The 20,745-nt window shown below is 45.9% G+C and overlaps 7 protein-coding genes across 15 annotated transcripts; 4 read left to right on the forward strand and 3 right to left on the reverse strand.

Annotated features, from left to right (window-relative positions):
* The first annotated feature begins 89 nt into the window (after nucleotides 1-89).
* Nucleotides 90-1,892, forward strand: LOC136194888 (uncharacterized). The gene is made up of 8 exons (XM_065984138.1): nucleotides 90-387; nucleotides 446-796; nucleotides 848-895; nucleotides 961-1,047; nucleotides 1,096-1,119; nucleotides 1,174-1,272; nucleotides 1,334-1,384; nucleotides 1,438-1,892. The coding sequence occupies exons 1-8, from the start codon at nucleotides 90-92 to the stop codon at nucleotides 1,746-1,748; spliced, it is 1,269 nt and encodes a 422-aa protein (XP_065840210.1). The 3' UTR covers nucleotides 1,749-1,892.
* A 100-nt stretch (nucleotides 1,893-1,992) lies between these two features.
* Nucleotides 1,993-7,670, forward strand: LOC136194510 (death-associated protein kinase 1-like). Of its 3 annotated transcripts, none has more exons than XM_065983661.1 (24): nucleotides 1,993-2,121; nucleotides 2,175-2,316; nucleotides 2,373-2,516; nucleotides 2,567-2,665; nucleotides 2,719-2,820; nucleotides 2,884-3,000; nucleotides 3,054-3,161; nucleotides 3,206-3,331; nucleotides 3,381-3,479; nucleotides 3,533-3,646; nucleotides 3,699-3,857; nucleotides 3,909-3,998; nucleotides 4,049-4,150; nucleotides 4,205-4,267; nucleotides 4,320-4,961; nucleotides 5,029-5,214; nucleotides 5,264-6,299; nucleotides 6,352-6,537; nucleotides 6,589-6,639; nucleotides 6,705-6,791; nucleotides 6,840-6,863; nucleotides 6,918-7,016; nucleotides 7,079-7,129; nucleotides 7,183-7,670. In XM_065983661.1, exons 1-24 carry the CDS (start codon nucleotides 2,054-2,056, stop codon nucleotides 7,317-7,319), a joined length of 4,032 nt encoding a protein of 1,343 aa, XP_065839733.1. In that variant the 5' UTR covers nucleotides 1,993-2,053; the 3' UTR covers nucleotides 7,320-7,670. The 3 variants fall into 3 exon arrangements, with proteins under 3 accessions (XP_065839733.1, XP_065839734.1, XP_065839736.1); XM_065983662.1 differs by having other exon boundaries at nucleotides 5,264-6,293; XM_065983664.1 differs by having other exon boundaries at nucleotides 2,050-2,121; nucleotides 2,189-2,316.
* A 1,232-nt stretch (nucleotides 7,671-8,902) lies between these two features.
* LOC136194489 (transport and Golgi organization 2 homolog) lies at nucleotides 8,903-10,521 on the reverse strand. The gene is made up of 7 exons (XM_065983629.1): nucleotides 10,298-10,521; nucleotides 9,859-9,966; nucleotides 9,681-9,798; nucleotides 9,555-9,628; nucleotides 9,354-9,504; nucleotides 9,166-9,297; nucleotides 8,903-9,106 (listed from the first exon to the last, which is right to left on the reverse strand). The coding sequence occupies exons 1-7, from the start codon at nucleotides 10,437-10,439 to the stop codon at nucleotides 8,980-8,982; spliced, it is 852 nt and encodes a 283-aa protein (XP_065839701.1). The 5' UTR covers nucleotides 10,440-10,521; the 3' UTR covers nucleotides 8,903-8,979.
* A 277-nt stretch (nucleotides 10,522-10,798) lies between these two features.
* Nucleotides 10,799-12,180, reverse strand: LOC136194889 (transport and Golgi organization 2 homolog). Its single transcript, XM_065984140.1, has 7 exons — nucleotides 12,065-12,180; nucleotides 11,668-11,774; nucleotides 11,493-11,610; nucleotides 11,360-11,433; nucleotides 11,165-11,315; nucleotides 10,981-11,112; nucleotides 10,799-10,925 (listed from the first exon to the last, which is right to left on the reverse strand). The coding sequence occupies exons 1-7, from the start codon at nucleotides 12,178-12,180 to the stop codon at nucleotides 10,799-10,801; spliced, it is 825 nt and encodes a 274-aa protein (XP_065840212.1).
* A 137-nt stretch (nucleotides 12,181-12,317) lies between these two features.
* Nucleotides 12,318-14,356, reverse strand: LOC136194558 (uncharacterized). The gene has a single exon (XM_065983722.1). It carries the CDS (start codon nucleotides 14,118-14,120, stop codon nucleotides 12,333-12,335), a length of 1,788 nt encoding a protein of 595 aa, XP_065839794.1. The 5' UTR covers nucleotides 14,121-14,356; the 3' UTR covers nucleotides 12,318-12,332.
* On the forward strand, nucleotides 13,868-15,248 carry LOC136194560 (uncharacterized). 2 transcript variants are annotated; one of them, XM_065983731.1, is made up of 6 exons: nucleotides 13,868-14,240; nucleotides 14,292-14,384; nucleotides 14,438-14,504; nucleotides 14,590-14,668; nucleotides 14,715-14,844; nucleotides 14,901-15,248. In XM_065983731.1, the coding sequence occupies exons 2-6, from the start codon at nucleotides 14,292-14,294 to the stop codon at nucleotides 15,123-15,125; spliced, it is 594 nt and encodes a 197-aa protein (XP_065839803.1). In that variant the 5' UTR covers nucleotides 13,868-14,240; the 3' UTR covers nucleotides 15,126-15,248. The 2 variants fall into 2 exon arrangements, with proteins under 2 accessions (XP_065839803.1, XP_065839802.1); XM_065983730.1 differs by having other exon boundaries at nucleotides 13,868-14,384.
* Nucleotides 15,249-15,281: 33 nt separating this feature from the next.
* On the forward strand, nucleotides 15,282-19,670 carry LOC136194559 (rho GTPase-activating protein 21-B-like). 6 transcript variants are annotated; one of them, XM_065983726.1, is made up of 17 exons: nucleotides 15,282-15,387; nucleotides 15,466-15,554; nucleotides 15,623-15,734; nucleotides 15,782-15,818; nucleotides 15,869-15,940; nucleotides 16,009-16,087; nucleotides 16,156-16,324; nucleotides 16,378-16,876; nucleotides 16,973-17,065; nucleotides 17,119-17,188; nucleotides 17,299-17,377; nucleotides 17,428-17,965; nucleotides 18,011-18,083; nucleotides 18,130-18,224; nucleotides 18,290-18,747; nucleotides 18,792-18,923; nucleotides 19,525-19,670. In XM_065983726.1, the coding sequence occupies exons 3-8, from the start codon at nucleotides 15,633-15,635 to the stop codon at nucleotides 16,564-16,566; spliced, it is 648 nt and encodes a 215-aa protein (XP_065839798.1). In that variant the 5' UTR covers nucleotides 15,282-15,387; nucleotides 15,466-15,554; nucleotides 15,623-15,632; the 3' UTR covers nucleotides 16,567-16,876; nucleotides 16,973-17,065; nucleotides 17,119-17,188; nucleotides 17,299-17,377; nucleotides 17,428-17,965; nucleotides 18,011-18,083; nucleotides 18,130-18,224; nucleotides 18,290-18,747; nucleotides 18,792-18,923; nucleotides 19,525-19,670. The 6 variants fall into 6 exon arrangements, with proteins under 6 accessions (XP_065839798.1, XP_065839796.1, XP_065839800.1 ...); XM_065983724.1 differs by having other exon boundaries at nucleotides 18,290-18,364; nucleotides 18,411-18,923; XM_065983728.1 differs by having other exon boundaries at nucleotides 16,378-16,594; nucleotides 16,646-16,876; nucleotides 18,290-18,923.
* The last annotated feature ends 1,075 nt before the right edge of the window (nucleotides 19,671-20,745 follow it).

Below are 20,745 nucleotides of genomic sequence, written 5' to 3' on the forward strand. Positions count from 1 at the left end.
TTACTAGTGAATTTTGTCGCATCCCCAAAAGGGGCTGGTGGATATACATCACGTGGATGATGTCAAAAACTATACGGGAATCGTAAGTCATGGGAGACCCGAAGTGGGACGAGAAGTTGAAGCCAGTGCTAGCGAAAGCCGTCACTCTCGCTTCCAACCTCTTGGGCCCCGATTCGACATTTCTGGAAAAGCTCGTAGAAACGAAATGCCTCACAACCAACCAAACGGCTAGTATCAACAGGAGCTGGAACAAAGACGGAAAAACTCATGCGGCTAAAGAGCTTTTCCAAACCCTTTGGAGGCGCCCCACTCCGTACTTCGACGTCTTTTGCACCGTTTTGGCTAAGGTAGACCAAGGCGAAGACCTCCGATGTCTCCTTCTGCCAGGTTAGAGTTCCATGCAGCAGCAGAACCTTCTTCTTTACCATATCTGCTGGTGTTTCAGAACGCACTTCAGAAGCCGTAGCCGCGACGTCAAGGGAGCGTCGTCAAGAGGAGACTCCGACTCCGTTCGATGACCATCTGGATAAAGAAGTCACCGACAAGGAAAGAATAGAAGCAGCGATACGGATTCAATCTTGTTGGCAACGCATTGGAAGAATTTTGGGTCCGAAACCGTTCAAAGTTTACGAGCTTGCTGCGTTTGAGCAGAAGAAAGAATATCGCGATCAAGCTCAGGCGATGCTCGACGCTTGGGCGAACGCCCATTACAAAAAAGCCACTCGAAGGTGTCTTATTAAAGCAATGGAGCAGGAAGGCCTTGCGAAGGCTGCTGCTGAAGTTTTTTCCAATTCAAGTAATTTTATTGTAATTGATGTGTGGAGTTAGATGCTAATGTGCCTTCCAGAAGCAAAAGAGGAGGAGGAAGGAGCGACAGTGGCGTTTGAGCCAAGGGGTAAACTGAATGTGCATGTACTAGCTTATAAAGGATCTCATTCAACCCGTGTGTGTGTGTCTCAGTGGAAATTCTTGAAGATTTGGGTCCCGTCAAGAGGAGAAAGGAGCCTCGCTCAAGTTCTTTGGCGGAGAAGACTATTCCTAAACCAGGTATTCTTAGACGGTGAAAGATTTCTGCGTTTTAGTTGTGAGTTCTAGCTACTGACGAGAAGGCTGACAGCGGTACGATAGAATAAATTTTCTCAATCTTTTTTTCTTATTAGAGTGATTTTGTAGGTACTTCGTTTTTACCTAAGCGCACCTTCGAATGGTGCCTGCTTGTTTTTATTGTTGTTGCTGCGGGAGGCGCTTTTTTATATGCTGGCCTTCTTCCCGGTAAAAAGAGATTAATAATATAGTTCAAAGTATTTATTTTTGACTATGCTCTTGCTCTTAGGCAGTGGAGAGACATCGTCGTTTGCTTCAAAAAATTCAGCACCATCTAAAGGTACAATAAACCGTTACGGCGGGATCTGGTTCAATTTTTGTCTGCTGTTTCAGATGCTAAATCAGACTTGACAGGTGCCACGGTCTCAATGAAGGAATTGGAGGAAGCCATAATTAACATTGGACAACTAAAATGGGAAGACATTGCGCAGAAACTCGACTGGAGTTTCCACAAAATACAAGTTCATAAAAGGGATAATCGAGATTGGACTAGCAAGGAGAATCTTCAGTATGTACTATTTGAGTATAAGCAGAACAATGAAGACAGCGAATCATCCCGTCAGCGGCTGATTGACGCATGCACTGACGTTAAAATTGGGGGCGCCCTTAGAGATGAGCTGAAACGTCAGGGAGTGATGTTTTAGAACGCTTATATACATTTTCAGTTTTTGTCTTTGTACGTGATACGTTAGGTTGGCAGCTGCCTTCACATGAAAGCACTTTTACGCGAAGACGCTGGGACGATGATGTCATCGTTTTTTTGTTTGATCCTAGCTTTTTCTACAGTACCCCCCAAAAAGCTTTCTTGATGAAAATTGCCGATGATTATGAAAACCAGCAGCAGTAGGCAGTGTACGGGACACCAGGAGGAATTTGCTCTCACGAGATCACTAAGTCACGAGATCGAGCTTGTAACTTCTCTCCATCGTTGTCTAGCTTTGGAATCGGCATGGCAGACAAAGAAAAAGCTTCAGCCGAGTTGAGCCAAATCTCATCGGGCGAAGAAAGCGATTGGGAGTGAGAAAGGGTTCGGCGGTCGATGCTCGAGACCAAAACGATCTGTTTTGTAGCGAACAAGAAGAAGAGCGTCTTTATCGATGCGTGGAAAACGGAGATTTGGGAAATGTGAAAGAAATTCTTGCAAGTGGAAAAGTCCGTTTCAATAAAGTGTACGAAGATAAAGAATTGCATTGTGGAGAATATCGGATTATGGTTGTGTCTGCCTACGGTATATACTGCAGTACAGGATATTGAATAAGATTTATTAGGGGCGGCGGTGGACATTGATACACGTTGCAGTGTTGAGAAGAGAAATTGAGATTTTGAAGAATTTTATCCGACAAGGAGCGGATATCAATGATCGCTTTTGTACTATCTTGAACACGTCGCATTATTATTTTGGGGAAAGTCGGGTAAAATTGCCTCGAGTCTTATTCGCACAACACTTAAAATAATGAATTAGTCTTATCTTACACCTTTGATGCTGGCATGTGTTATTGGTGATATGTCTGCTGTGGAAATTCTTCTGGAGAATGGAGCAAATACTTCGTCTATGACAATAGTAATATATTGTTTTAGTGTTCATACAACTTTCAAAATAATTGTTCTGTTTAGGGAGGAGACACAGCCTTGAAATTGGCATTTGCGAATGGACGCATTCAGATAGTAGAAAGATTAATCCCGAAAATAAATGATTATGAATTGCACGAGAGAGAAGTATTAAATGATGTCTATTTATTTATTTTTTATTTATTTATTGACTCGATGCTTTTTCTACAGGTTCCTCTTTTTTTCCACGCTTGTTTTGGCGGACAAGAGATGGTTGAACTTTGGTTGAAAATAATGAAAAACGAGAAAAGAAAACGGAAGCAACTCAAACCAAACTATAAAACGGCGGTAAGTAACAAAAGTGTGCAAATTCGAGAGTTCAAGTCTGCTGGTTTCTTTAGCTTACAATTTTTAATCGTGAAAAAACAGCTGCTATTCATTGGGCTGTTGCGGGTGTACAAATTGAAGTTGTTAATTGGCTGTGTGAAAGAGGATTTCAGCTTTCGAATGTAAGCAGTTGAAATACAACGTTCTATTCTTAAAATCTTTGTAGACGGACTATTGGAACGTGTTTCATGTCTTGGCCAACTCTAATCAGAAAGAAGAGAGTGATCAAATCAATCTCTTAACCTGGCTACTTAGTAGAGAATTACCTCTCGCAATGATAGACGTGGCTGCGGTATGTAGGATTTTGCGAAAGTGATGTCTCTATCCTGGCATGTGTGCAGGTCGAAGGGACGCCATTGTCTTTGGCTTGTTGTTCGAAGAACTTCAGATTCGCGGCAAAGTTATTAGAATATGGTGTTCAGCGGAAATTTGATGTTCACGTATCGTTTAGCTAATATTAAAACGCAAGTTTGTTTGTTAAAAGTCGTTTTAGATTGGGAGAAATTTGCTGCTGAGAGTAATTTATAGCGGAGACCGGGATGTTGCAAAAGGCATCTCCGAGCTCAAAATCAAATTTTCTGGATTAGGGCTTCTTGCAATACATGATGTAGTGTCTTTACTTTTTAAAAAGTTTAATTTGTATTATTTTCTTGTTATAGAATTTTGTACGGGATAGAAAAGTGTTTGATTCGTTTGTGACTGAGGAAGTTCTTGTTGCTGGAATGCCTGGTGTTTTTCACTGGGCTGCCTGGTATGGCTCTTCATTGTCTCTTGATCATCTTTTGCGTCATGGAGCGAATCTGGAGGAAAAAGATGATGTGATGTGTCGCACGCAATTGTTTGTTTCTATTTTCTGACAAAAAGTTTAGGAAGGATGTACACCGATCATGCGGTGCTCAACTGTGGAAAATTTGAAATGGTTTGTGGAGCACAATGCAAATTACCGAGCAGTTGATCGGGTAGATTATTTTTCTAAATGAAGCAGATTTATGTATTTTGAATATTTTAGAACGGAAACTCGTTGCTTCTGTATGGAATGTATGACTCGGTAAAGATATCTGTTCTTGAATATTTGCTGGATCTTTGTCTATCACTCGAGGCTGAGAATAATGTAAGCAGCTGACCTCAAAGAAAAGCGCCGCCGTTATATTTATTTTGTAATCAGGATGGAAAGAAACCTCACGAGGTAGCTCAAGGCGAAGTGCAAATATTTCTGAAAGCCAAATATGTAAACTCTCTTTATCTGCAAATATAAGCTATACTTCTTGCGAAATGTTTAGGAGAAAATGTTATCATTCCGGCTTCTTGACAGCACACCAGTTAAACCGGAATGCGTTCAAACGTGTCTTGTCGGCGATCCGATGGCAGGCAAAACAACCCTCACGAATTCTCTGTGTGGCATCGCACCGCAGTCGGACGAGAGCCAATCAGACGAACTTGATCGAACGGCCGGCGTCGATGTTCACAACAAGCAAGTGGACGGGGTGGGACTGATGTCTATCTGGGATTTTGGCGGTGACTATCCGTTCCGCGTCGCGCACGCTATTCTTTTCCGCTTCGTCTTGACCATTTTCTTGTGCGTCGTCAACCTAGATGATGGAAAGGGCGAAAAGCAGAAAGAAGCGATAGCGGCGGAACTGAGAGGATGGCTTGCTTTTTTGAAATCGGCGAGAAAATCAATCGTTTCCGGTATCACGATCGTCGTCGTTGGGAACAAGAGAACGGGAGACAATCCGGACAACGATATGACACCTTCGGAGACATTTCGAATTCTTGTTGATAATCTTGTTGAAATGTTTAATAAGTCTGAGCCGATTTTCTGTTTGGGCGGCGTTTTTAAGGTAGACTGCAAGAAGAGACAGTCAGAGGCTATGAATTTGTTTCGCTGCAAACTGAAGGGAATCAGGAGAAAGCTTATTGAGGTATAGTATAGGCTGTATAGCAGGAAGTCTTTGCATTTGAAAACTGCTGCACGGCTTTTTGTCATAGAATGCGGATTCAGTTCCCAAAGTGAGCGAGAATTGCAGATCGCTTATTGTAAACAGTTCTAACGCCGAGAACAAGTTACTAAACTTGGAAGAATTTCGACGCACTGTTGAAGAGCTGCTTAGCCGACCTCTCATCAAAGACGTTCGAGTTGAATCATTGGCCCAAAACCTTCACGACTCGGGAACTGTAAGCTCTTTCCGTATGTCTTTGATTAGCGCCAAAAGTTGTTTCGCAGATTCTGTATTTTCACGCTCTTGCCCAAATTTATCTACAGCCTTCGGTTTTGGTAACCAATCTTCTGGGACCGATCCTCTCCGATCCCGACAAGTTCTACATCATCCGCGCAGTCAAGAACGACACGGGCCGAGTGAAGCGAGAAAACATAAAAATAGCCTTGGAGTTATTTCAAGAGCAGCAACGGAAACGAAATCGTCCGTTTGTATCGTTCACCGTGGACGAAGCAATTCAAGTGATGCTCGATCTTCATCTCATTTGTCAAATTGAAGGTAAAGACGGTCCTCACTCGTATCACGTTCCTTGCCTCATTAAAGAATCAAAACCGGCTCGGGTTTGGGAGAAGAGAGACGACATGGTCGTCTACCGCGGTCGTCGCTACCGAGTTTCGCATCCCGAGACGGATGTTATTCCACCGCCGCTTTTTCCCGTTCTTCAAAGTCGCTGCGCCGCCATTTCGAGATGTCGCATGATTCTGTGGAAAAACGGCTTCACACTCGAGGCGTCTGGACAAAGTCACTTGGTCGAATGCCTCGTCGAAATAACCAATGAAAACGATGCCGTCGACGTGATCGTGCGCTGCTGGAAAGGAGGCGAACGATTTGCAAAGGATATGCTCGAAGACGTGAAACGCATTGTCGAGTCGGTTCGAAATGATAAAGCCAATGGCACTCCAATGGAATGGTGCTATTTGGACAGCGACGATCTTCAGAATCACAGTTCAGACGTGGCCGTGTACGAATTGGACGACATTAGGCGGTGCGAGAGCAGCATCGATATTGTATATGCAAGAAATGCTCGCGATGGTGTGTATCCTCACATTGAAATTAGCCGTCTTCATCTTCCTCCCCGCACCCGAGACGGAGAGCCGCAGCACCAAGGCCATTCTCCTACTGATATTGTGTGCAAAGATCTGATTGTGGCAAACAAGACAGACATCCAGAAGACGTACAAAGAAGTGAAATCATCACATCGGGTGGAAACACCGACAGAAGTGAAAGCGGTTGGCATGAAAGTGAAATCCCCTGATGGTACAGGTATTTCAAAATAAGATAAAAATATGCCTTTCAAATACGTCTCTCGTTGTAGCCCAAGAATTAGAGCTTAAAGATTACGAGATTGCTGCGTTTGACCAGAAGAAAGAATATCGCGATCAAGCTCAGGCGATGCTCGACGCTTGGGCAAACGCCCATTACAAAAAAGCCACTCGAAGGCGTCTTATTAAAGCAATGAAGGATGAAGGCCTTGAGAAGGCTGCTGCTGGAGTATTTTCAAGTAACTTTATTGTAATTGATGTGTGGAGTTAGATGCTAATGTGCCTTCCAGGAGAAAAAGAGGAGGAGGAGGAAGGAGCGACAGTGGCGTTTGAGCCAAGAGGTAAACTGAATGTGTAATAGCTTATAAAGGATCTCATTCAACCCGTGTGTGTGTGTCTGTCTCAGTGGAAATTCTTGAAGAATTGGGTCCCATCAAGAGGAGAAAGGAGCCTGGCTCAAGTTCTTTGACGGAGAAGACTATTCCTAAACCAGGTAATCTTAGACGCTGAAAGATTTCTGCGTTTTAGTTGTGAGTTCTAGCTACTGACGAGAAGGCTGACAGCGGTACGATAGAATAAATTTTCTCAATCTTGTTTTCTTATTAGAGTGATTTTGTAGGTACTTCGTTTTTACCTAAGCGCACCTTCGAATGGTGCTTGCTTGTTTTTATTGTTGTTGCTGCGGGAGGCGCTTTTTTATATGCTGGCCTTCTTCCTGGTAAAAAAGAGATTATTAATATCGTTCAAAGTATTTATTTTTGACTATGCTCTTGCTCTTAGGCAGTCGAAAGACATCGTCGTTTGCTTCAAAAAATTCAGCACTATCTAAAGGCACAATAAACCGTTACGGCGTGATCTGGTTCAATTTTTGTCTGCTGTTTTAGATGCTAAATCAAACTTGACAGGTGCCACAGTCTCGATGAAGGAATTGGAGGAAGCCATAATTAACGTTGGACAACTAAAATGGGAAGACATTGCGCGGAAACTCGACTGGAGTTTCGAAAAAAATACAAGTTCATAAAAGGGATAACCGAGATTGGACTAGCAAGGAGAATCTTCAGTATATACTACTTGAGTATAAGCAGAACAATGAAGACAGCGAATCATCCCGTCAGCGGCTGATCGACGCATGCACTGAGGTTAAAATTGGGGGCGCCCTTAGAGATGAGCTGAAACGTCAGGGAGAGATGTTTTAGAACGCCTATATACATTTTCAGTTTTTGTCTTTGTACGTGATACGTTAGGTTGGCAGCTGCCTTCACATGAAAGCACTTTTGTTTTTACGCGAAGACGCTGGGACGATGATGTTATCGTTTTTTTGTTTGATCCTATCTTTGTGTACAGTACCCCCCAAAAAGCTTTCTTGATGAAATTGCGGAATCTTCTAAGGATGATTATGAAAACCAGCAGTCTAGCACAGTAGTATATACGAGGCAAGTTAGTACTGTACAAAGTTTGAGAGAGCCTTTTGATTTTTAATTTGCCGCCGCCCGGCAGCTCGCCGCGGCACTGTTGCCAATACGGGGTGTCGGATCTGTTCGACCGCAGCCCGTATAATTTCGCCGGATGAGGTCCTAGCGTCGTCTGTGCGCATTTTCGGCCGTCTCGAAGGAGTCGTCACGAAGAGAAAAGACTTGAGAAAGCCAGAACGTCACTGCGGAACCGAGAAAAGCAACATCCATAAGGCGAAAGCGGACAGTCGCGAAGAAGTTGAGCAGAAGTCATCATCTCCTGCCTTGTACTGTCTCATACGGTCGTTTCCGTCTTGTTTTTCGACTTTCGGCGAAAGCCAAGACGTCCATGTGGACGCATCGAGGAGGCAAAAAACTATCAAGTCAATGAACACCTCTAGTATCAGTGGTGGCACTTAGTATGCAGCGACGGAACCGAGAGTTATCCCTATGGCACGTCTGAATATTTTCTCCTTTTCCTGCCACGACGTAGAGCGTACGGAAACGGGTAAGGCCACGCTTCAGAATACTCAAAACCAATTGCGTCACCATCTATACCTGATTGTATAATTACCAGTGAACCATTTTTCCTTTATACCGTCTAGACGATGCTGACCTGGGTTGCGTCCGCTCCTCCTCCCCATTGCCTGAGTGACCCTCTATTGCAGCTGACCCCTTCATCGACGCCAAAAAGAATTGAGGGCAATAAATGAGTCTCGATCACCAGAAGGGAATCTTTGGCTTCTTTCTAAATAGCATCAACCAGCTTCTGAACCCAAACCGCTACTGACAATGAACTTTATTTCACTGCGGAACCGAGAATAGCGGCGCCCAAACGGCACCCGTGACCCTCGGATACGTACGTCAATCACGAAGCCTTCAATCGTGCATCGAGTCTCATGAAAGAGTGCTCCCTAAAGTCATAGAAGACTTCTACTAAATATGTCACCTTTTCTCCTCTCTCTGACGCAATGCGTCTGTCTGATGGAGCTTGGTATCCAAGCCGGATGAAACGACAACGTCTATCTATACCCCGTGTTTCCTTCCTCCATTCCGGAAGCCTTAGTCTCCACCGAACTAGATTTTGGCTGGTTGTCTTAGCGATGCTGTGCGCGGCTTGATCTGGTCGCTGCGAGAGGTTCTTATATCTCCTCTAGTATCCGTGCTTATATATTCTGTTTATGATCCACTATCATGCAGGCTCGAGTGTTCTAAAAGGGTTTTAAGGTTTTAATTCAGTTTGAAGTCAAATCTCTGCGTATCCCATTCGTATTTCCCTAATTTGATTGGCTTTCGCATTGTCTTCTCGACGAACGTAGCGTTTCCGTCTTTTCCCACCACCACCACCGTCGTCGTCCTTTCCAACAAACGCCATGTAATATTACCATCGATTTCTGAGAGAAAATCTACACTAACCTCGTGCCAACTGCCGACGTTGGATCGTTCTTTCTCAGCAGCAAACCGTCAATGAAGATAGAGCTGCATTGCCGTCGTAGCCTTAGAGGATAGTATGATGGAAGTATCGTCAACGGATCGTCAGGATAGTGCCTTTGCGGGAGAAGCGATTAGGTGACGGTGTATCTCCTGAACTATAGTCTTCTTACTGGGTTCGGTCGCTTGCCAAGTCGAGTAGCGCGCTGACGAGCCCGTCTCTTGATAAATTTCTTTTCAAGATGTTTTCGAAGGCGATTCGTCCCTGAGAGACTTTTTTCGTCGGACAGTTCAGCCATTCGTTGCACAGCCCGTGCGCGTCTCCTTTTACAAATTGCAATTATGATTGGGCCAATAGATGAAGGCTCGGTTACCTGGTACTAGCTTTTGGAGCTTCTCTTTGCTGTGTAAAACGCCGCTGTTTGTAGTGTAGACCGAACTCGCAGATCTGAGCAATTGGTTAATGATTTGGAGAACGTTTTTCTACGACTCAAACTTACTTGATGTCGACGAGAAGAAGATTGAAACCGGCATAATCGTTTTCTTCGACGGCAACTTTATTCGCGTAGTCCATAGGAGACATTTCGTCATTTTCCAAAAAGTCTGCGACCAAGGCTCCTAGTAATGATGACTAAGCTGACCGTAAATTGGCCCTTATTGGGGTAGATGTTACAGTACCTCTGCTCTTCGGTGGAAAACCGTTTGATTGACGTAGATTTGTCACCGTGGCCAGACGCCCCGATTTGGTAATTCCTAGCCACGTTCCGCCTTTTACGGCGTCCTTTCCTAATCATTCAGAAATTAATCCCCTCCTATAATGTGGTACGAGAGCGCGGACAGCACTATCATAGGAAGACTGCATGAGCCTTTGTATAAACAAAATTTTTGGTAAACATGTCAGTTTCTTAGAAACGACACTGACGTCAACGGTACACTAAGACGATGATTGTTCGTGGCTTGCGCGGCCCACCTCCGATCGTCATGACTATTCATAGTATTGAGCGTTCAGTGAACCTTCTGACTCGAACTCTCTGACAGGTTTCGTGGGGCAGTGTATGCGCGCGCGATCGACAATTATACTGTACTAGTATAGTTAGTTCTGCGTCATTCAAGTTACCTGCGAGAATAGGTACAGGCCGCCAAAAATGAGCCGGAATCGATTCGCGATTGAAGTATTCGTCCCGATTAGCCACGAGCACGAAAGAAAACGGCTGCGCTTCATTCGGACTGTCGTCGAGCCACCAAAACACTACGCACATCCTGTCTGCGTGAAGCCCGTACGTATGCTTAGGAGACGAAGAGCAAAGGCAGACTGGGGCAGAGTTTCGAATGAGCCGAACACGTGACTGCAGCGACCAGCGCCTGAACCGAAGCCGGCCGCTAACCGACAGTAGAACTTACGTCAGTGCATCCGTCACGGTGACACCTTTCGAACGTAATACGCCTTCGATCATCTTCGCCGGATGTACACACGTGTTCCGCGCAGCTAATTTAATTAAGGGTCGTACGTCTTCCCCCTTTGTTTCTGCCGGTCGCATGGATTCTTTATTCTGTACGTGATTCAAATTCTGTACGTGATTCAAATATTGGAAATATCGAGTACTTGCCGTGCCACTAATTAATTCAATTCAAAGTCAAATCTTTGCGTATTCCATTCGTATTTCCCCAAATCGATTGGCTTTTGCATTGTCTTCTCGACGAACGTAGCGTGATCGTCTTTTCCGACAACCACGACCGTCGTCGTCCTTTTCGGCGAACACCGTGATTACCTTCGATTTCTGAGTGATAATATGCACTCACCTCGTTCCGACAGCCGACGTTAGATCGTTATTTCGCAGTAGCAAAGTGTCAATAAAGATGGAGCTGCATTGCCGACGTAGCTTTAGGGGATAATATGATGGAAGTATCGTCAACGGATCGTCTGGATAGTGCCTTTGCGGAGGAGCGATTAGGTGACTGGTACCTATGGAACACTAGTCCTTACTGGGTTCGGTCGCTTGCCAGGTCGAGTAGTGCATTGATGAGCCTGTCTCTTGATAAATTGCTTTGCAAGATGTTCTCGAAAGCGATTCGTCCCTGAGAAACTTTTTTCGTCGGGCAGTTCAGCCATTCGTTGCACAGTCCGTACGCTTCACCTTGCGCAAATTGGATTTTGATTGCGCAATAGATAAAAGCATACCTGGTTTAAGCTTCTGAAGCTTCTCTTTGCTTCGTAAGATACCGCTGTTTGTACTGTAGACGGCGCTCGTAGATCTAGTAGCAATTGGTGATTGTTAGTCTATGGATAACGCGTTTCTGCGGCTCAGAGTTACTTGATGTCAACGAGAAGAAGATTGAAACCGGCATAATCGTCCTCTTCGACGGCAACTTTCTTCGCGTAGTCAATAGGAGATAGGTCGTCATCTTTCAAAAAGTCCGCCACCAAGGCTCCTAGTGCAGACGCGTTGGCATTTGGCTGACTGAATATAGAGAAACTTAATTAATTGCCTCTGCTCTTCGGCGGCAAATTGTTTGATTGGCGCAGGTTTGTGACCGTCGCTAGACGCCCCGATCTGGTGATTCCCAGCCACGTTCCGCCTTCACAGCGTCCTTTCCTAATCATTTAGAGGAATGATCCCACTGTAGCTCTGCTTCTTGTCCCATAACTCTAAGCCAGTCACGTATGGGACACGACTCTGAAATAGGAACGCTGCGAAATTCCTAATAATTTCGCTCGAAAATAGACGCTGACTCTGACTGTCAGTCCTTCGCCGGTATGCGGCTAGCTCATGATACAATACAAATTTATGACAGGCTGCAAGGGGCGGATCGACGAAAAGCGTTTATATGCAAACAATTGAAGCTCCAGCTCTAGTCAGTACCTGCGAGAATAGGTTGGGGGTGCCAGTAATGAGCCGGAATCGCTGCGCGGTTCAGGTATTCATCTCGATTGGCCACGAGAACAAAACGAAACGGTTGCGTTCCGTTCGGACTGTCGAGTCCCCAAAAAACTATACACATAGTGTCTGTTGACGCGCCTTGAATCTTACTGACTGTCTTGGAATCTTTCCAGGAAATCTGTCAGCTGTCCACCTTTTCATTATTCAATCAGACAGTCGAAATACGTGTAATTGGACTGTTCTTTTGCTTCCCTTATAATTAAGACTATGCGGCTAGAATTTGTTCAGTACGGCAGGCACATGTAGGTCAAGTACTTCTACAGATGCAGTCTTCTTCTCGTTCTTATCCTGCCCGCCCGCGACGAACACTTCCGTCGTCGTGGCGACGACGTCGTGAAAATAGCGAGCGCGTCGAAGCGAAGGAAACGGAATCCAAACGTCCCGATCGTCGTCTCGCACGTCGACGGCACTCGACGCCGTCGTGCCGCCACCGACGCTCATCAAGTGCCCGCGAAAGCAGCACAGAGACGCGCCGGGACAGCGCGGCGAAGCCAGACCGCTCTCCCATTCAAACGTCTCCAGATTGAGAACGTCGATTCGAGACGTCTCATCGTCATCGATCGCCGCACCGCTGACGTAGAGTCGATCTTTCAAGACGGTGGCGTTGTATCCTTTTCGATGTATCGGAATATGCGGCAGCAATTGCCACTCGTCGTCATCCAAACGGTACATCAGAACGAAATTCGTCTTCTCTCTCATTCTATTGACGCCACCTAGTTGTATGATCCTGTCCTTCAGAAAGACAACGGAAACGATGCCTAGCTGAATATCCGCCGGTCGTCGACACACCTCGCTCCACGTATCATTGTCAAAGTCATACGCATATATTCCCAACTGCCACGTCTCCTCGTTCACGAGCGCGGCGAGCAATTCGCCTCGACGCGACGAGCCGATTCCCTCGAACGACGCCTTATCGTCGGGATGAAAAATCGTTCTGACGTAATCGCGCGTGTTGACGTCGTAGACGAAAAGTCGATTGCAACCTCGATCGCCGACGAGGAGATAGTCGTCGAAAACGGTCGCGACCGTTTGACACGGGTGCGGAAGATCGGGAAGCGCTTTCCATTCGGGTATTTCGGAGACGGCGATTTCGTCGCTGCTGCTGCTGACGTCATTCGATTCCCAGCGACGAAGCTGTTGAGCCATGTCGTCCATTCGAACGCGATAGGATATTTCTCGTAGTCGGAACGTCGTTTCGACGCGTTCGAGTCGATCGTGCATCCGCTGTTTCTCTTCGTCCCACGATTCGCCGTCGCCACCATCGTCTTCGTCGACATCGGACGATCGCTCGACTCGAATCCTCAAGTCCGACGCCGTTGGCCTTTCGTTTGCATCGCTATCCAAACAACGCTTCAAGACGTCACCCAATGGATGATCGTCTGACAGACGTCTACGCAGTTCGCTGACTTTTCCAGGTCCCATCAAGAGATGCAGTGATATGACTCCCAATGAGAATATGTCGCAGGGTGGTCGTCGACGGTCGTCGGGACGAGCGTTTACCTCCGGGGCTACGCACTCGTCATCGTCGTCCGAAGCCGTACATATTCCCGCCGAAGCGAAATGCAAGTCGGCGATTTTGGCGAAAACTGGAGCCCCAATTATCCACACGCTTTCTGACGTCATATGTCCGTGGACGATCGACGACGAATGAAGGTAGTGCAAGGCGCTTGCCAAATTTGGAAGTATTCGTTTCGTTGTCGCATCGGAAATGCCGTTTTCGCGAGTGAGATCCCGTACGGTGAGCGCTCCAGCCAATCGTTCGCTTACAATTCCGATTGTGGGTGGAGCGGGCTCGTATAGGGCGTAGACGTTCGCTATGTTCGGGTGGCGTACGCTCGCTAGGCGTTGCAACGAGTCGCGCAGACGGCGTTGCAACGTTTCGAAGGGTTCCTCGTCGGAAATCGTTCGAGCGAGCACGCTCGCCGGCGCTCCTATCCATTTGGCTTCGAACAGAACACCGTACGATCCTCGACGCACTTCACCGAGCAATTCTACGACCATTTCTTCCTCCTGGTTAGCACACGCCTAGCGCAACGCTAGCCTTCGCACCGACGCACTCATTCGTTGCTCAGCGTTCGAACCAGGGATTTCCCATGACCGGATTTGCGCAGGACAAAAGAGGTAAGGAGCGCGTTCACTGATCGCGTCGGTAGCGAATTTAGACCTTTCGAGATGGCGACAACGCCCGAAACGAAACGCATTTCCGTTCGACGCAATTCGCTCGACTTATTCGGCTTCTCGCTGAACTACTTCGTAGGCGACGGGGTAAGGGAAAAGCACGCGCGCGAAGTCCTTCGACACCCTGACTAAATTGGCAGGTGTACAACACAGTCATTACGGATGTGCTCAGTCGCGGCCCGGCTGACTGCGCCGGACTCGGCATCGGTAAGATGACTGACGTTTGTGTCAAGGGAGACCCGTTTTCTGCTCTTCCGTGACACTGACGTCATATCTCTCCTATCTCTCCCAGGCGATCGTATTCTGGAAATCGACGGAATGAGCGTAAGCGGCAAGACTTTCGATGAAATCGAGAAGCTCATAAAGGACAGGTAAAACGAACGAGAATCTCAGTTTGGACTCAGCTCATGCGGTTAGGGACCAAGTTGACTTTCTCGTCGTGCTCCGACCACGCATCGGCGCTTCGCTTCAAGTTTCCACGAGCGCACAGCGAAACGAAGAAAGAATCTCGTTCATTGACCCGAACCAGATTAATGACCGGGACTACGTAAGTTAAAGGTAACGTGGAGAATTTCCTCTGTTCAGTGTACGATGTCTTGACAGTGCGATCCATCGTTATTGGAGCGGTTATTGGAGCGGTCATTGGATGCCGATGATGGTGGGGTGGTGTCACCACCAGCCATGGCTTATGGCTGGCCAATTCGGACTGGCCATCTCAAATTGGAACGAACAGCTTTGCGACCACGTGCCAGCACGCCGCCTTTAGTATCGAGCCCTGCTGCAGATCCCCCAGGCGTTGCTACAACTGAACGGCCATCAACTACATGAAAAAGAGGAGCACGCCTTATTTAGGATGGCTAACAATTTGAGGGAATTGGTCTGCGGTTGGTTCTTGCACAATAGCTTATATTTAGCGCACTGCTTTAGTAACTAGTGTAAACTATGCGGTTTATTAATTACTTATAAGTGGTACTAACGTGCTATTGGAGGGGATCCTTCTGGGATCTCCCCGCGACCGGATTGACTTTGTCATTCATTGACCGCTCTCGCAGCTAGAGGCACAGGACGCGATCGCTTGAGAGAAAGAAAGGTAAGGCGCGCGCAGACGGCGTTGCAACGTTTCGAAGGCTTCCTCGTCCGTCGCTCAACTGCGTTTTCTCCTTGCTAGTCCGTCCATCTAACTTTATGGCAGTGGGGATTTCAGGGGATTTCCCATGTCCGGACTCCCGCTCTCGCAGGACACGAAGAAAAGGAGAGGTGAGGAGTGCGTTCACTGATCGCATCGGCTTTATTTACGCTAACCGTAGACTAGAAAGCGAATTTAGACCTTCCAAGATGGCGGCAGCACCTAAAACGAAACACGTTCGCATTCGACGCCATTCGGTCTATTTCTTCGGCTTCACGCTGCGCCAATGCTTCGTCGACGAAGGCAGATCGGTAAGAAAAACGAACGCATGCACGCGGCAAGGGTAGACTCTAACTAGGAGACGTTCGGAGAGGGATTGAAAAAATCAAAACACAGTGCGTTCCAAAACCATCTTATGAGATTATACTGTACTACTTGTACCCAGACTACGTCCGTGAGGCAGTCATTGCAACAGTGCTCCTTCGTGGCCCGGCTGACTTCGCCGGACTGAGCGTGGGTAAGATGACAACCCAAGGGGTTTTGGCTGAAATCCGTTCTTGATTTTCTGACGTCATTTTTTTCAAGGCGATGGTGTTCAGAAAGTGAACGGCGTGAGCGTTCGCGGCAAATCTCTTTGTGAAATCTCGGAACTCATAAAGAATAGGTTAATTAATTAATTAATTAACTAAACGAGCGAGAATTGCCGCCTTTTTGCTCATCTCTTTCTCGCAGTCCTGAAGAACTCGACCTCGTCGTCCTCCCTCAGGTGCACGTTCCCGTTTTACAGCAAAGTGCAGATGTGAAAGTTCCTTCGTTCACTTCTTCTCTCCAACGTTCGTCTTCCTCAAAACGACAGCGAAACGATTCGAATAGGTTTTCCGCCGACGCCGTTGCTGACGAGGTACGTGGGGAGTTCTCTCTGTTCAGGTGTAACACTTTCTCACGGTTACCTAGCCTATAATCCGTTTTTCAATTGCCCAGGCTACAGCGCCGGCTATGGCACAAGGCGCTTTTAAAGTCCGGACCTCACGGCTCGAATTAAAGAGATCAGCACTGCGACCACGTGCCAGCACACCGCCTTTGGTATCAAGCCCTGCAAATCCCCCAAGCGTTGCTACAACTGAACAGTCATCAGCTAGATGAAAGGAGCAAGGCGTTGGTTCTGCACTAGGTGTAATTGCTTACGCTTGGTCCAATAAATAATAGAGCTTTTTTCTATTAGCCGTTTGCATTCGTATTGTGACACACGGATCAATCTTTTGTCACTATTGTAAACTATGTGGTCTAATTAATTAAGAGACCCTGACGTCACTAAGAGTTCCTGTGCTGCCACTGGAGGGGATCCCCCTGTTCCCCCTGGGATCTTCCCCCCGACCGAATTTGACTTGTCATTCGTTCATTGACCTCCCGCTCTCGCAAAGGCGCAGGGCGCGATCTCTCGAGAGAAAGAGAAGTAAGGCGCGCGCGGAAGCATATATGACAGACGTCTATTTACGTTCTGAGACGTCGGTCGCACGTTCACTTATATTCTAATTCAAGACTCTTTTAGATGACGACAGAATTCATAACGAAACGCTTTCGCATTCGACGCAATTCGCACGGCGTCTTCGGCTTCTCGCTGAACTACTTCGTAGGCGACGCTGTAAGAGAAAAGCCAACTTAGTCAAGTCCTTCTATCGATAAATTAATTGGCAGGTGGAGTACGGCACGGTCATTACGGATGTGCTAAGTCGCGGCCCGGCTGACTGCGCCGGACTCGGCATCGGTAAGACGACTCACGTTCGTGTCAAGGAGAGACCCGTTCTCTGAAATCTGTTGCTCTTCCGCGACACGGTTTTCCGATTGATGTCATCATATTTCTTCTATCTCTCCAAGGCAATCGTATTCTGGAAATCAACGGCGTGAGCGTAAGCGGCAAGACCTACGATGAAATCGAGAAGCTCATAAAGGACAGGTAAAACGAACGAGAATCATTGAGTTTCAGTTTCGACTCAGCTCATGCAGTGGGGACCAACTTGACCTTCTTACAAAATCACGTGCTGCGTTGAGAGTTAGTTTGGGATATTCCGACACGATCTTCCGCCGTCGGAGCAGCTTTCGGAGCAGCATCATTCCAGTCAGAAAATTGGAAAGAGCAGCACTGCGACCACGTGCCAGCACACCGCCTTTAGTATCAACCCCAACGGATCCCCCAAATGTTGCTACAACTGAACAGTTGTCAACTACTGCTATGCCTACCTAAATAAAGGGAGTGCATATCATGGATTGAAATTCCTAATCAGTCTTTCATAAAAGGGATTCTGTATATCAGCAATTACTATAGTTAATAGCGCAGTGTATGTCTGCGATGCCATTTACAGCATGCAGCTGAGCAAAGGCACAAAAATATAAAGAATGCGATTTACCGGAAGCTCCGAAAGTTCTACTTCTTATAAAATGCAAGCCGACGCCGACTCAATCTGCGCCGGACTTAGGGGCTTCCTAAATGCGTCAGTAAGACAGCGCGGAAAAATTACAGAATTAAGAGAAAACTCACAAACAGGTACACAGAATAAAAAATGTCAATTAATTAATTATTTGGTCGTAGACCGCTTTGAACGGTTGACGAAGTTTGACGAATCTCCAGTTCAGCTACAGATCAGTTGGAGCCGGAAAAAAAGGTGAGAGAAGGTATAAAGATATGATGATGTCACATGTTTTCTTTAGACTTCAAAAGGTAAAGGAAGACGAAAGCCAAAGGTCGGACGATTTAGAAGAAGACGTAGAAGAAGGCGACGTGATATTGGAACCCGATTCAACAGGTGTGTGCGCACATTAGATAAATACATTAAAGAAATACCTTAATTATTTAATTTTTTAATAAAAGAAAACCGCAAACGCTCAGAAATTAGAAGATGAACATTACCGAGTCTTCGCAGTTATTCTACTGGGAATAATTGAAGTGAGCACCTATTATTAAATAAAATCAATTTTCTTCTTTTTCTTAGGAAATGAACGTTGTTGAAGAGGAAAGAGTTGAACTTCTCTACTCGTGCATGAATCAGTTCGTGCGAGATAAGGGATAAGCGAAAGCTTACTCTTATCTATAGTTGATTTGAGTGTCGACTGCACTGTTCCTGATAATCAATATATTCTCTTTGGCGAGTACAGGATTCGGCGGCTGAGAGCCATGATGATCCCAAATTTTCTTAGCGTGGAATTTTTTAAGAATTCTGATGGCAAAAAGGAAAACAATGTGTGCTAATATTTTATATGAGCACGGGGGAATTTTGAATTAGAAGGTCAAGATGGTTCTGGAAAGTTCAGCTTCAATTGGAGACATTGGTGAAGTCAAAAGGTATTTGTTTAATTGGTAACATATTTTTTAGTTTGAGTGGGATGTGGTCAATACGGGCTAGTCGCTAGTCACGTGACTTTAGTTCGTGTTGCCAGAAGAAACTGCGCGTGAAAAGAAGCTGTTTTCGACGTTCATTCTCTTTCTAACGTGCTAAAGAAATGAGGTGAGCAACGTTTGGACTGATTTACCTGCGGGATCCTAATCGCGAGGGGCCCGGCCCACCCCATGAATCTTATCGTTTCGCCGATCGCTCAACCTTTTGTACGTTCTCTATGGTTCTTTCTGAACTTCGCTTTGCCGCGTGCTGCTGTAAAACTTCGCTGGGGCCGGGGCCTCTTTTGGGGAATCGTTTATCGTAAGTCGGTTTTAGCTGAGCTCGTACAGTTGACGGTTGAAAATGACCTCAAAAGCATGAAGTAGATCGGCTCAAAATCCCCCCGGTTGCAAATGTCTCAAAACCCAAACCGTTGTAATTAATTAATTTTAATTAAGTAAGTAATTTTACAGTTCAAAACGACCCGGCTGAAATGTCTCAAAACCCAAAATTAGAAATTTAATTTATTAAATAATGAATTAACTTTTACGGTTCAAAATGTTGAAAATGTCTCAAAACCTCAAACCGCCGTAATTAATTAATTAATTAATTAATTCGTGAGCTAATTTAGTTCATGGTTGAAGATGACTTCCAACATGGGTGAAACCGTAAACAATACCCCTCCATGAATTGTGAAGTAGTAGAGGTCGCAGTTCAAAATCTTGTTTAGGTATGAAGCTGTGCGGAGAAGGTGGTGGCAATGACAGACGTCACGGATGAGAAAGCCTTCGTGAAGAGAAAAAGTCTATATAGAGCAGTTTATTTTACCTTAGAGTACTTTCTTTTGAGTAGGCACTAGTGGAGTAGTTAGTACTAACGCGTGTATGAAATAAAGATATTTATCAGCAGAAAGCTTGTTCTCTTGACGAACTCTGGTACACCTGACTCATCTGACTACAGCTCAGCTGCGCCCACGTATATGATCTTTCTAAATGCCCGGATTAGACGACCACCGCCCCCATTTTCCCAAATTTGAAAAATGGGGGCGGTGGGTCGTTTATTCCGGGCAGTTATGACGTTTTATCCGGGATATAAATGCCCGGATTAAACGACCACCGCCCCCATTTTTCAAATTTGGGAAAATGGGGGCGGTGGTCGTCTAATCCGGGCATTTAGAAAGATCATATACGTGGGCGCAGCAGGGCGCAGCTGTAAGGGGCCAGCTGTACGTCAGGTGAGTCAGGTGAGTCAGGTGTACCAGTTGGTCAAAAAGAGAACAAGGCTTCCGCTTATAGATATCTTTATTTCACACACGCGTGAGCACTAAGTACTCCACTGCCTACACAAAGAAACTACTCTATATAATCGTCTGTCTTCTTCACTACGACTTTATCCATCTGCACTGATCCGAGCAGTTAGCTGACATCAGGTAGGTCGTTGCTTTTGTCCAGCCTGCCTGCGATCTCAAGGAATTGAGTGGCTCCTGAACATTGCCACCAGTTCTCCGCACAGCTTCATACCTACGGTAAACAAGACCGAGAACTATACATATTATACAGTTCACGGTCATTTTAAACTGTTCATGGTTTTCTCTCAAAAAAGACCGCTATAGTTCATGGTTTGGGAGCCATTTTCAACAGCAAACAAGATTTCAACAGTGATCTCTTCCGTGAACAAAGAAGAGGTTTGGAAGTCATTTTTAGCCGTTACTGGCTTTGGGGCAATTTTCAACCATGAACTATATACAATTGAAATAACTAAGAACAACCCGTTCTATAACTGAGTAGGACATACGAAGGAAGACAACGTTTAGACTATAACAGCAGCTCTTGAGAAAAAGAAAAGGTACATTGCCTATTTTATGATCAATTGAACTAACATACAGTAGCTCCATAGGATGATGATAGGCATCATTCCATTGATTTATCGATTTTAGCTACTTGCATTTCAA

The sequence above is a fragment of the Oscarella lobularis genome, chromosome 13 (genome assembly GCF_947507565.1).
Source record: "Oscarella lobularis chromosome 13, ooOscLobu1.1, whole genome shotgun sequence".
Lineage (NCBI taxonomy): Eukaryota > Metazoa > Porifera > Homoscleromorpha > Homosclerophorida > Oscarellidae > Oscarella > Oscarella lobularis.

What these genes read in the sequence shown, in the direction of transcription:
- LOC136194559 (XM_065983727.1), top strand. Translation starts at nt 15,633, where the DNA reads ATGGCGGCAGCACCTAAAACGAAACACGTTCGCATTCGACGCCATTCG. An exon ending in CTTCGCCGGACTGAGCGTGG is followed by an intron (nt 15,941 to 16,008) that starts GTAAGATGACAA and finishes ATTTTTTTCAAG; the next exon opens with GCGATGGTGTTCAGAAAGTG. An exon ending in CCGACGCCGTTGCTGACGAG is followed by an intron (nt 16,325 to 16,377) that starts GTACGTGGGGAG and finishes ACGGTTACCTAG; the next exon opens with CCTATAATCCGTTTTTCAAT.
- LOC136194888 (XM_065984138.1), top strand. Translation starts at nt 90, where the DNA reads ATGGGAGACCCGAAGTGGGACGAGAAGTTGAAGCCAGTGCTAGCGAAA. An exon ending in TGAAGTTTTTTCCAATTCAA is followed by an intron (nt 797 to 847) that starts GTAATTTTATTG and finishes TGTGCCTTCCAG; the next exon opens with AAGCAAAAGAGGAGGAGGAA. An exon ending in ATATGCTGGCCTTCTTCCCG is followed by an intron (nt 1,273 to 1,333) that starts GTAAAAAGAGAT and finishes TCTTGCTCTTAG; the next exon opens with GCAGTGGAGAGACATCGTCG.
- LOC136194889 (XM_065984140.1), bottom strand. Translation starts at nt 12,180, where the DNA reads ATGTGTATAGTTTTTTGGGGACTCGACAGTCCGAACGGAACGCAACCG. An exon ending in GCGATTCCGGCTCATTACTG is followed by an intron (nt 11,775 to 12,064) that starts GCACCCCCAACC and finishes CTAAATGATTAG; the next exon opens with GAAAGGACGCTGTGAAGGCG. An exon ending in TTTGCCGCCGAAGAGCAGAG is followed by an intron (nt 11,611 to 11,667) that starts GCAATTAATTAA and finishes CGTCTGCACTAG; the next exon opens with GAGCCTTGGTGGCGGACTTT.
- LOC136194560 (XM_065983730.1), top strand. Translation starts at nt 14,292, where the DNA reads ATGGCGACAACGCCCGAAACGAAACGCATTTCCGTTCGACGCAATTCG. An exon ending in GAGAAGCTCATAAAGGACAG is followed by an intron (nt 14,669 to 14,714) that starts GTAAAACGAACG and finishes TCATGCGGTTAG; the next exon opens with GGACCAAGTTGACTTTCTCG. An exon ending in AGATTAATGACCGGGACTAC is followed by an intron (nt 14,845 to 14,900) that starts GTAAGTTAAAGG and finishes ATGTCTTGACAG; the next exon opens with TGCGATCCATCGTTATTGGA.
- LOC136194558 (XM_065983722.1), bottom strand. Translation starts at nt 14,120, where the DNA reads ATGGTCGTAGAATTGCTCGGTGAAGTGCGTCGAGGATCGTACGGTGTT.
- LOC136194510 (XM_065983661.1), top strand. Translation starts at nt 2,054, where the DNA reads ATGGCAGACAAAGAAAAAGCTTCAGCCGAGTTGAGCCAAATCTCATCG. An exon ending in CACTCGAGGCTGAGAATAAT is followed by an intron (nt 4,151 to 4,204) that starts GTAAGCAGCTGA and finishes TTTTGTAATCAG; the next exon opens with GATGGAAAGAAACCTCACGA. An exon ending in TGCTGCTGGAGTATTTTCAA is followed by an intron (nt 6,538 to 6,588) that starts GTAACTTTATTG and finishes TGTGCCTTCCAG; the next exon opens with GAGAAAAAGAGGAGGAGGAG.
- LOC136194489 (XM_065983629.1), bottom strand. Translation starts at nt 10,439, where the DNA reads ATGTGCGTAGTGTTTTGGTGGCTCGACGACAGTCCGAATGAAGCGCAG. An exon ending in TTTTCCACCGAAGAGCAGAG is followed by an intron (nt 9,799 to 9,858) that starts GTACTGTAACAT and finishes CATCATTACTAG; the next exon opens with GAGCCTTGGTCGCAGACTTT. An exon ending in CTTCTTCTCGTCGACATCAA is followed by an intron (nt 9,629 to 9,680) that starts GTAAGTTTGAGT and finishes CCAATTGCTCAG; the next exon opens with ATCTGCGAGTTCGGTCTACA.